Source organism: Macadamia integrifolia, chromosome 9 (assembly GCF_013358625.1).
Source record: "Macadamia integrifolia cultivar HAES 741 chromosome 9, SCU_Mint_v3, whole genome shotgun sequence".
In the NCBI taxonomy this organism is placed as follows: domain Eukaryota; kingdom Viridiplantae; phylum Streptophyta; class Magnoliopsida; order Proteales; family Proteaceae; genus Macadamia; species Macadamia integrifolia.
The window spans coordinates 16020731-16032703 of NC_056565.1; the positions used below are offsets into that span (position 1 = coordinate 16020731).

General features: G+C 38.7%; 1 protein-coding gene across 1 annotated transcript; it reads left to right on the forward strand.

The window, feature by feature from the left end:
* Positions 1-213: 213 nt before the first annotated feature.
* Positions 214-9997, forward strand: LOC122088938 (non-specific phospholipase C2). The gene is made up of 4 exons (XM_042658325.1): positions 214-1038; positions 1726-2228; positions 8686-8865; positions 9539-9997. The coding sequence occupies exons 1-4, from the start codon at positions 470-472 to the stop codon at positions 9847-9849; spliced, it is 1563 nt and encodes a 520-aa protein (XP_042514259.1). The 5' UTR covers positions 214-469; the 3' UTR covers positions 9850-9997.
* Positions 9998-11973: the final 1976 nt, after the last annotated feature.

Below are 11973 nucleotides of genomic sequence, written 5' to 3' on the forward strand. Positions count from 1 at the left end.
CACACAATGAATATGAGAAGACCGTCTACCCCACATTCAAGATGCTCGCATATAATTCATCAAAAAAAAAAAAAAAAAATGCTCGCATATCCTCAAATGGCTGCGTGCGCTGGGTGTAAGCCAGCTGATGGCGTTCTCTGAAAAGAAATTGAAAACTGATTTCCAGAATTTGAGGGTGAGAATTTTAGATTTGAGAAACAAAATAGCTGACAAAGATAGGGATTGAGTTCCCTCCGCGTGTCTCTCTCTCTTATCTGCAACGCATGAGACAGATAAGGAGGAGTTGGCAAGTTTTGCTCCCCAGTAGGCAATGGACAAAAAAGACAACGTAAATAAAGATCCTTCGCTCCACTGAACGGCAGAAGATAAAGCAGGAGCTAAATCACGCGTAGCTTCTGCTTCTCAAAAAAACCCCAACAGTCCACTCTCTCTCCCTCTCTCCCTCTCTCCATTAAAGTCTGCAACAAAAATGGCGACCATGAAGGGCTCTGTAATGCCAACCCTTTTCCTTTTCCTCCTCTGCAACTCAACCTTTGCTGGTCCAATCAAGACAGTGGTGGTTCTCGTAATGGAGAACCGTTCCTTCGACCACATGTTGGGCTGGATGAAAAAACTCAACCCAGAAATCAATGGCGTTGATGGCACCGAATCTGTCCCTCTTTCCACCACCGACCCCCACTCTCCTCGTATCTTCTTCAAAGACCAGTCTCACTACGTCGATCCAGATCCTGGCCACTCCTTCCAAGCCATTAGAGAACAGATCTTTGGCTCTGAGAACACCTCCGCTTCTCCAGCACCCATGAATGGTTTTGCCCAACAAGCCTTCTCCATGACCAACTCTACCAACATGACAGAAAGTGTAATGAATGGCTTTCAACCTGACAAGGTGGCTGTCTACAAGACTCTTGTATCTGAATTTGCTGTCTTTGACCGATGGTTCGCTTCTGTCCCTGCGTCGACACAGCCTAATCGTCTCTATGTTCACTCTGCAACCTCTCATGGCGCCACCAGCAACGTCGCTTCTCTTCTTGCACAAGGGTAATTCATATTTTCTCAGATCTGCTGTTCTATGCCAAAAATTCTACAAATTGGGATCTGTACTTACCCTTCTTCATCATTTTTTTTATCCCCTATACTTTAAGTTATAATTTGTAGTTTAATAGGAATACAAATTCTCCAAAATGGGTCATTTGAAGTGGATATATTTCAATTTTTTCTCACCCCTCGTCATCCCATTAGACCTGACATTACCACTTTTAGAGTGTTAACCAGAGAAATTACCTCATCACCACAACGTGCAGTTAGCAGTAACCCAAATTGTGTTCACTGGAAGTTGAAAAAAATTTCAATCTTTTTCTCATACCTCTTCTTCCCATTTTACCAAACAAGTAACACCCGACCCAAACCCCAAAAATCTGTGTCTTAAGGATGGAGGAAATTCAAAATTTTCCAACCCTTGCAGTCCCATCTACCATTCTTTGAGTCTTGACTACTGACTTTGAAATCTTTCTTATTCCTCTTCATCCCATTCTCTAACAAAGAAACCAGAAGTCTCCAAATTTGTTCACTTTCCTCGCCCCACCTGGAAAAAAAGTCATCCCAGTCTCTAAAAAGGGAATCTGAATTCTCCAAATGACTCGCTAGAAGTTGAAAATATTGTATCTTTTGGTATCCCTCTTCATCCATTATCCAACTACTAACCACAATTTGTGCTTCAATTAACAGGTACCCACAGAGGACTATCTTCGAACAGTTGCACGAAGAAGGGTATTCCTTCGGAATCTACTTCCAGGATATACCAGCGACGCTTTTCTACAGGAATCTGAGGAAGATTAAGTACATGTTTAAATTTAAGCCGTATGGATTAACGTTTAAGAATGATGCAAAGGCAGGGAAGTTGCCCAACTATGCGGTGATAGAGCAGAGATACACAGATACCAAGGCAAAGCCAGCGACAGACGACCACCCGTCGCATGATGTGTATCAGGGGCAGATGTTTGTGAAGGAGGTGTATGAGACGTTGAGGGCGAGCCCACAGTGGAATGAGATGCTGTTGGTGATAACGTATGATGAGCATGGTGGGTTCTATGATCATGTGCCCACGCCAGTCAGAGGAGTGCCTAGCCCGGATGGAATTGTTGGGTCGGAGCCGTTCTTGTTCCAGTTCGACCGGTTGGGGGTGAGGGTGCCAACCATCATGGTCTCTCCTTGGATTAACAAGGGTACAGGTAAGTCACTTAACACACACACACTCCTCAATAATTAATTGATAATTAAAGGGATTTATGTGGGAAAATTTTACCCACAACGCCAATGTGGAAAACTCTCTCAATGCCCTTCTCTCCTCCCTAGCAACCTCTGCCCCCTATTGATAAAACCAATCATGCGCCTCCCATTGGTGTAACCTTTCCACTGGCGTTGTGGGTAATCCACCCTTATTTTTTATTATTTCAATTGGAATGAGATATTTTCACGTGGTAATAAAGTAGGCACTCAAATATTGTGTATGCATTGTCTACCATAGCCTCTAGTTGGGTGCTGAGTTTCAACTTAGATGCTGGCCATCATGAAGCAAAATAAAGATTAGAAGAAAAACTTAAAAGCTATCTCTTGTTGAATATAGTTCAACAGTTGAAAATACAAGGGGAAAATGCCAATAAGTGAGGGTAAATGATTGAGTTTAGCTTTAAGGATTGGTATTTTCTTCTTGTATTTTCAACGGTCCAACTGTTTTAGGAAAAAGATTTGACTTTTGATCATTCTTATGAAATTTTTTTTCATTACACGGTCATTTGAATTTGTGTTGAAACTTGGAACATAACTAAAGCATGAGTTAGATAATATATCTACAAAGTTTAAATCAATCCTTAGGAGTTCATATCTCCACATGAAAAATGTGTTTAGGCTAAAATCTACTGAAAAAATAGTTAACAACACCAGGACAAAATTCGAGTCTCAAGGGAAAATGCAACATGGAAGATATTAATTTGGACCGTAAAGAAAAAGTTTCTTTTGACACGCCAGCAAAGAAGTCATAGCCTTATTAATAATTAGATACCAAAGTTCTACTTATAGCCTCATCTCTTAGAAGTGAACCATACACCAAAACGTCCCACATCTTAATTTTGAAATCTTGATTGAATATGTTTGGAGGATAGCACAGTTACTTTATCATAGAGATAGCCTCATAATAGTGAACAAATCCATTTCTATACACTATACTATTGGTTATAGCTTATTACGTGGAATATCAATTTGTATTTGAACTTTGCATACATATTGTCTATATTACTCTTTATTCATGGGACTAAGTTTCTCTCTTCACTAGTGGTGAAGAGGAATATTTTCTCTTTACTAAAAAGGAGAGGAATATTTTCTCCACTTCATTCGGTGCCATCATATTACATTAGGGGGAGGTAATTTTGACTTTGTCAATAAGGGGTGGGATTGTAATGATGACCCAAGAGTTCAATCACATGGTCACATCACCAGTGGAGAAGAAATCATCTCTTCTCCACTAGTGACGGAAAATTGTTGCCTTATTCATGTGTTAAATTTCAGCTCAATCAAACTTCATCTTGTGTCAAAATAAAGGTTTTGAAATTGATAAGAAAAATATTTATTTATTTGTTTTAAATTTAAACCACTAAAAGTACAAGAGGAAGAGTCCAATACATAGTGGGCCATATGGTTGAGATGCATCAGTAAATTAGACAAATAGCAAAATAGTTTCAATGATTGCATAAACAAATTAGATTCCTCTAGTGGTGATAAAAGTTCCTTTCATGGACAACTACTTTTGTCTCGTGGAGATTGATTTAGCCATTCCAATGGTTGGATAGATAATATATCCATAGATATAGACCACATGTTCAATTTGGTGGTCCATCTCAACTATATGACTTACTATGCATTAGATTCTTCCTTATATATTTCTAGTGGTCTATGTTTTTTTGAAAAAAAAAATGATCATATTGTAGATATATATTTTGACATGTGGTGAAATCTGATTGAGTTGAAATTTAACACATGAGTAGAAACTGATGTGGAATACATGTCACCAAAGTTAAAGAGCCAAACAAGTTGCCCTTTGTCACACAACCATTCTTGAAGGGTCTATCTCAACTTTTGGGAGGAAAAACCTACTTCTAGAACACTCTTTCAATGATTTGTGATTGAAAATTTTCTAGAGTATCATAGGTATTTCAACAATTTCTATATTCTCTTACTCAATCTTGATTGATATCACCAAATTATATATGGTTTTGATCCTATCGAAATCACAATATATGTAGGATTAAGTTTTCCTATAACCGTGGAGAAGAGAAATTTCTTCCCCACTGGTGATATGATCTTATGATTGGAGTCTTGTGCCATCATTACACTCCCACCACTTATTTATGAAGTAGAAGCTACCCTCACATGTCAATCTGAAGGTATCGATGAGTTTTGGAGAAGATATTCCTCTTTACCACAGTTGAAGTTCACCACTGGTGAAGAGAAACTTGGTCCATTTTTTTATGATTCTGAGTGAAAATTTTCGAGACTAAAAATCATAATACCAGTGCATCCTGATTAGATTATCCATTATAGTGTTCATGCACTTATACTGAACACTACACAGTACAATCTCTTAATTATAGGGGAAGATGCATTCAATGCTTTGGCTTCCTCTTTTCTACCAGGTGGAGGTTGTCCATCTAGTTGTATCCCCTTGATTGGCCGTCCTTCCTTGCCACCTCTTTTGCCATGTGGAGGACATCCTTCTAGTCATATATCGATCTCACAATTAGTTGTGCATTAAGTACACTAGTTCATGCATTTCCCACACCCATTGAGAAACATATAGCTAAAATTAATAGCACATCTATGTTTTAGATCCCAATCTAGTTTCAGAGATTTAGAGTCCAACACACACCGTTCCATGCAGGAATATCAATGGAGTGGACCAAACTGCAAACTTGCCTTACCAGAGTTCATGCATTTCCCACACCCATCAAGAAACATACAGCTAAAATTAATAGCATATCTATGTTTTATATCCCAATTCAGTTTCAGAGGATTTAGAGTCCAACACACATGTAGGAATAGCAATGGAGTGGACCAAACTGCAAACTTGCCTTACCAGATCCTACTGGTTAAGGTTTTGTATGACCCTGGGCGAGCTAAGGTTGTCTAACATGCCAAAAGTCCTAACCCCATTGTGACCTGTGTTGACTCTTAGTTCCTAACCTGGTTGCATTGCACAAGCAGTGGGTGAGTTGCAAGCTTTGCAGGGCAGGACCTGCAGAAGTGGAATTAACCTATATTGATAGTGTTGGTTTGGCATTGTCAAAATGAAAATAGCAAAGGGATTACCTTGAAAGTGGTCCCCAAAGGTCTTTCATTGTTTTGGACTGAAGACACCCTTGGGTTAAAGTTGTTTTAGTTCCAAAACAAGGCACCGGGGGGGGGGTGGTGATCAGGTTCATGTACGAGAACAATCTCGTACGCCCCTGGTTCTGGCACTTGGAATCCACTAACTCTCTCTCTAATAAGCATTGGGCATTGGATTTAGTGGATTCTAAGTGCCATGACGAGGGGTGTACGAGATTGTTCTCGTATGTGTACCTGATCCCATGGGGGTGTTTGGTGGGTGGTCAGTCTTTGATGTTAATGGAACAGTTTTAGACCCAGATGAGATTGGCTGATGAAACCATGTTAAACTAGAACTGACTACCTAAAAAGTGGGTGTTTCAATTTTTTCGGGTTGACCTGGTTTTGGTTTAAACCAGGAAAATGAACAGAGGAGCACAAAATAAATTCTACGTCCAATCCAGTTTCTGAAACTGTAGTTCATGATGAGTTCCGCACTCTAGTGGTGGTCCCCCTCCTGTTGTCCTTGCCCACTGCACTGTTATGTTATTCCTTTGAAATCTTTTCCTAACAAAATTGATGGTGCACGCTCGTAGCTAGCACCACTGTCACTAAAGGTTGAAGAGAGTGGTTGATTGTAATTCCATTTTTGGCGTCAAATGAGTTACTCATGGTCGCTAATATGGTTTTTTCTTCATTTTAATGGAAGGAAGCCAATACAGTTGGGGGGAAGTGATGGGATGAGATGGGATAACAAAAGCAGACTCCGTTCTATTTGCAAGTAGGATAAGAGTGAAAATAAATTGTTTTAATGAAAGCCAACTCTGATCCCGGAAAGTAATGTCATTTTGACTGTGAATTTCATATACTTAAAAATCCTATATTTGGCTTTTTAAAAATTTAAAATATACAGAGGAACAGGGAGCATGTTTCCTCCTCCAACAATAAGGTAGCCACAAATTATTCCTGTACTGGTGACTACCATTTGGTGATTTGTACTGTTTGGCAGTCTACTTTTGTGGACATAAAAAAAAATATTTCCTTACACTTGTGTGAATTTTGAAAGTTTAAAAAACAATTGTTAATATCTTGCATTGATTTTTGAAAAGATTAGGGAGTGAGTGAAAGAAGAGAAATCATTTATTGTTCAAATGTTAAATTTGGTGCCCTGGTTGAATTGTATGGCCCACCATATATTGCACTGTTTTCTTTGTATTTCAATTGTTAAAACATGATAAACTTGTAATTTTAATGATTTTTCATTTTATTTTGTTAGGTGGTAGAGTCTATTTGGACTCAAACTTGGCACATGAGTAGGGGATGTTGGGGCCTACCTGGTGTTAAAATTTGGGTCTCGTGTAACCTACTATATGTTAGGTTTACAACTCACGTTGAAACAAGAAGCAACACTATCAATGTTGCTTCCACCCTCCCACAATTTGGACTATTGGAAGTATAATTCGAAAAAACCATTACATAGGTGGTCATATGATTAAGATGGTTTCTTAAATTGTACAGCCTGGAAGATACCTATCCTCCTTTGATAGTGCAAGATAATTAACTCAGCATTTCTTGTGCTAGAAGTCGGCACCAATTAAGGAAAATTTTAAACATCATTAGCAGGCAAAACCTTTCTTGATAAAAATTCTACTAAAAATTACAGCATATACAAAAGGGGGAGTGGTAGCAACGGTGGTCAAGTTGTTACTGGTAGCAACACTAATTATAAATCTGACATGTAGTGGGCTGATAAAAATCCAAATGTGACTGATAGGTAGATTCTAGTCTCACCTACTCATGTGATAAGTTTGAGTCTAAATGGATTCTTTCACATATGAAGATAGAATAAAAAAACAATTGAAAATATTAATTCTTCAAAGTTTTTAAACAATAGGAATTATAAGGGAAAAAGTGTAATACATGGTGGACCATACAATTGAAGTAGAGTTTTATGTTTGACATATGGGCAGTAGAAGATGTCTTCTTATCATTTAAATTGTACTTGTTGGGGCAACTTCAATAGGTTCCAGAATTTCTGTTCCTTTGTGCACATCTATATCTAGTCCTTTTATCAATGTAATAGTGGTAAAGGCTAGTGTGACAATAAGCTTTATAGGATAAGCAATAGTATGATTTAAAAAGATGACTTGAGGCGTATTAGTGGCTGATATGGCGAATCAAAGAATCTTTTGGTAGATAACAGACCCTCTGTAATAGTTCAGAAATCAGTCCTTACCTAAATCTTATATCACATATATTGCATTCCTCCACCTATGTTATGACTATTGAAATGGTACTTTCTAGGTATTTAAAGAAAGAGGCAATTTCCTACATCTACAAGATAAGAAAAAGAATCAAAACAATCAAGTAGGTTTACAAGACAAAGTAAGTGTAAAACAGTCAAACCTACTTGTTTTATAGTTACGTTTTTTATTTTGTAGATCTAGGCAATTTCCCCTAAAAAAAATGAACTGAGAAAAATAGAGGAACACATAATGGAATCTTTCTGAGTTAAAGAGTTTGCTAGGATAGAGAGTGTTGACCCACTTGTTCCCATTCACATCATTCGACGTGGCAGAGAAATTTGACATTGTGATGAAAAGAAAGTTCATAATGGCTTCTAATTTGTGTAGGCTGAATTATTAAAACATTACTTCCTCTATAGCTCAACCTTGAACAAGTGGAATTTTTTTTTCTGGATGAAAGGAAAATTAGGACTTGAATTTCATATAAAAATGTATAACATCATCAAATTATAGCACAGCCAAGGGAATTGAGTTGCATGACTATTTGAATGGTCTGTTCTTCCTGATGATTTTTTGTTAGTTTTGTATGTACTTTTTAGCAGAAATGTAATGTTTAGGTGGATGTTTTGAAATTATTTTAATGGTTTTGGGTTCCTTTTGGTTAAATTAGGGGTTTGGTCTGAAGTCAGGGTTAGCCCCTTAGATTAATTTAATGTATCAAGATCAATCTTACAAATTGTATCTTCAAGGCCTAGTAATCTCTCACCCTTGTCCCTTCAATGTTCTGTTGCTATTCTAGGATGTATTTGTTGCTTTTCCTTGGGAAAGGGGCAGTCCTGGGAATGAATTTGGAAAGGTGTTAGCCACACGAAACATGACTTACTAATTTTGGAAAACACAGTCGAAGTCTGTATTTGGCTGTCTAGAAACATATACTGAAGAAAAACTCATCGCAGGGTGTCATTTCTTTTTACTGTTATTGAAAAACTATGTTTTTAGAGAACTAAAGTAGCCTCAAATAATTCAATGCAAAAGTTCTATTGTTCTCTCTCATTTATTGTACTGATGAAGATTTATGATGTAGTTGTTCACGGGCCAAATGGGTCTCCTTTTCCTACCTCCGAGTTTGAGCACTCATCCATTCCTGCGACAGTGAAGAAAATTTTCAACCTCACCTCTCCATTCCTAACAAAAAGAGACGAATGGGCTGGCACCTTTGAAGGCATTTTTCAGGGCAGGACCCAACCAAGAACTGATTGTCCAGGTTCCTCACTTGAACTTTACTTCCCAATTTGAGTTTCCCTAAAGCTACATATTATTGTCTGGAAACTTAGATCTTTTTCATAAAAGATGTTAGGAAAGGTTAGCTCTTAAATTTTCTGGTGTTTTCCTTGGCCATTGGTTGGTTGGATAGGAAAGAGTGACAAATGTGCGAACTTTTTATTTTCCTCTCCTTTATGCACTTCTCATTTGTTATCATTCCTGCAGTTCCAGGAATTTCCATCCAACCAACCAACCAAAGTGAATTTTCCATTGCTTGACATGCTTTTCTTTTCTCTTATTATCCATCCAACAAAACCTTAGAAACTCCATAGTTTTGCAAACCAATAATGGCTTAATATTCATATGGTTCTAGGTAAAATTTGTGTAAAAGGAAAATCTTCAGGTAAAATCTGTACATAAAAGTGGGTTGTACTTGAAAATTTTCATTGTACATGGCTTTTACCTGGAAACAAATGGAGCCTCAAGGAAACTCAGTATTGGAGAAGGGGTCAGCTGTGTAGATGAAGATCCTATCTGATCTTGGCTTATAGTACAAGGTACAAGCAATAGATCGGCTTCAGCTGATCCCAATACTTGAACCTTGATTCAACTGTATCTTGGTTTTGCATTTTTAAATCATAGTTATATAAACAGCCTTGCTGCTAATGCAACAGAGCAACTGCCTACACCAGTCAATATAAGGCAAGGTGAAGCAAATGAAGATGCACAACTTAGTGAATTCCAACAGGAATTAGTGCAGCTTGCAGCAGTTCTGAAAGGTGATAATCTCCTAACTACTTACCCTGAGAAGATTGGGAAGCAAATGACAGTCAAGGAAGGGCATCAATACATGGAGGATGCCGTTAAACGCTTCTTCGAGGCCGGATCTTCAGCAATGAAAATGGGTGTGGATGAAGAACAGATTGTCAAGATGAGAACCTCACTGACCACCAGAACTTTCTCACCTTCAACTAAGCACCCTTGACATCAATGACAGTTAGAATATGCAATAGAAGACCTAGATGACCATGAGAAAGATTTGTAATAGATTCAACTAGTTCTTTGTAACAGATTCAACTAGTTCTATAATGAAATAAAAGAAGGAAAGAAAGAAACAGAAGATTGAAGTTACACATTGTGGACCGGAATAGGATTGTAACAGTTAGCCCAGCCCACTTGGTCTTGTAGATCCAACCCAACTTTTGTTCAAGCCCAGGACCTTTACATATAGGACATACTTTTCAGTCATATTTGATGATATGGCCATTCTGAACCTATGGCCCACATAGGCAGTCTCCGTCGACCAATCATAACACTATCTATGGCCTTATTTGACTTTTTCATTCATAATTAAAATTTTTTTCAGGGGTAAAATTTCATATAATAATAATTTTAAGGCCACACCCCCGGGGAAAACAGGGGCTCTGTGAGCGTGGGAATGCTAGATGGAAAGAGTTCCTCCTCCATATTTTTAATTACCATAATTTGATCTTAGTGTTCCAGGTTTTTGGATTTCAATTGATAAGGTTTTGTAGTTCTACTACTATTTAAAAAAACCCAGGTTGATTAATATTTTCTTTATGCTTTCATACGATTGTTTAACTTCTTCGATGAAATAACTACCTAGCACAGTGGGTAAGTTGTAGTGCACAAAAACCCCATGCTCACCGGGAGGTCTCGAGTGCTAACCTCTTGGCTGTTATTTATATATCTATTATCTTAGGAGGAAAAAAAAAAAAAAAGCTTCAATGAATATTTTCTTCATTTACTCTAATTTGATGCCATTTAGATCATTAAACTGAATGTGGTGTATTCCGTTACAAAAAACTTGTCCGAAGGCTTCCTAAAAGGCTAATACCCTGATTTTGACCTGTTTTATATCTTCCTGTCTATCTTCTGAAACAAATTGCAAGCAAAAGGATAATACCATGAAGGTTGTGGGTTATGTCACTTGGAGAGGTCAGCCATCTACTGAACCCATGGACTTAGGTATCGATATTGGTATCGGTATCAGTATCAGTATCGTGTAAGCCGTATTGATATCAGTGGTATATGGTAAAGAAATGGTCTTTTTTGGGTACTGGAATTGGTCGGATCTGTATCTGTATCTGTATCGATAGTGGAGGCGACCAATACCAGAGCTAATACTGTGAAGGCATGAAAATGATGCTTCTTGAAGGTGGAAAGTGTAATATAATACACTTCGATGTACGGTATAAAATTGTAAAGAATATTTTGGGTGTCCATGGATTCTTAAATATTGAAAGAATGATCCAAGTTCATCAAATACTCATGCTGCAAGAAGAACTTCATCGGATGCTATAGTAGTAGGTGGGTCATTTGTATTTCTTTGGAAGTGGTCCACAGTGATGTTCAGTTAAACTTCAGTTTGGAAGGGGTCACTTTGGCCCGGAAAATCTCCTACCATGGCTCTCTCGGGTTGCATGGGAAAGAAAGGGAGGGGACTCTCTCAGGGTTGCAAGGGAAAGAAAGGGAAGGGATCCACATGCTAACGGTGTATAATGGAAGGGAAAAAGAATGTTACCCGGTCGTGTGGCCGTTGCACCTAGACACGAGCATGCAAATTTACCGCCCTGCCTTCAATAACATATAAAAACCCATCAAGGTTGATTCCTTTGTGCACTTTCTCATTGGTCCCCAGTGCTGGTATAGTGGCCACACAATTAGGTAGAGATATCTTGCCCATAATGGACCATTGGATAGAATGGGATCATCTCAACCGTTCAATCCACCACTATCTCTCATTCTCTCTCTCCCTCTGCTGCCGTTGCATCTCCCTTCTCTCTCTCTCTTCCGCTCCTGTAACCTACTGCCCAACATCTCCCCCTCTCCCAACCACCCCACCCTTGTGCCCACCCCACCCCCACCCCACCCCCACCCCCACCCCCAAGTACCCAACCCTTGCTGTTCCTTACCTCCGCCTGCAACGCCGCCCACCCCTTCGCCACCACCTCCCTCGGGGGCTTCACACCAATAGATTTGAACAACCTTTTTTGCAGCCTGTCTTCACTCTCCCTTCTAACTGGCTCACCCTCCCAAAATATCTCAGTATCAGGAGCAACAACACAACACTCTGCTAACAACTACT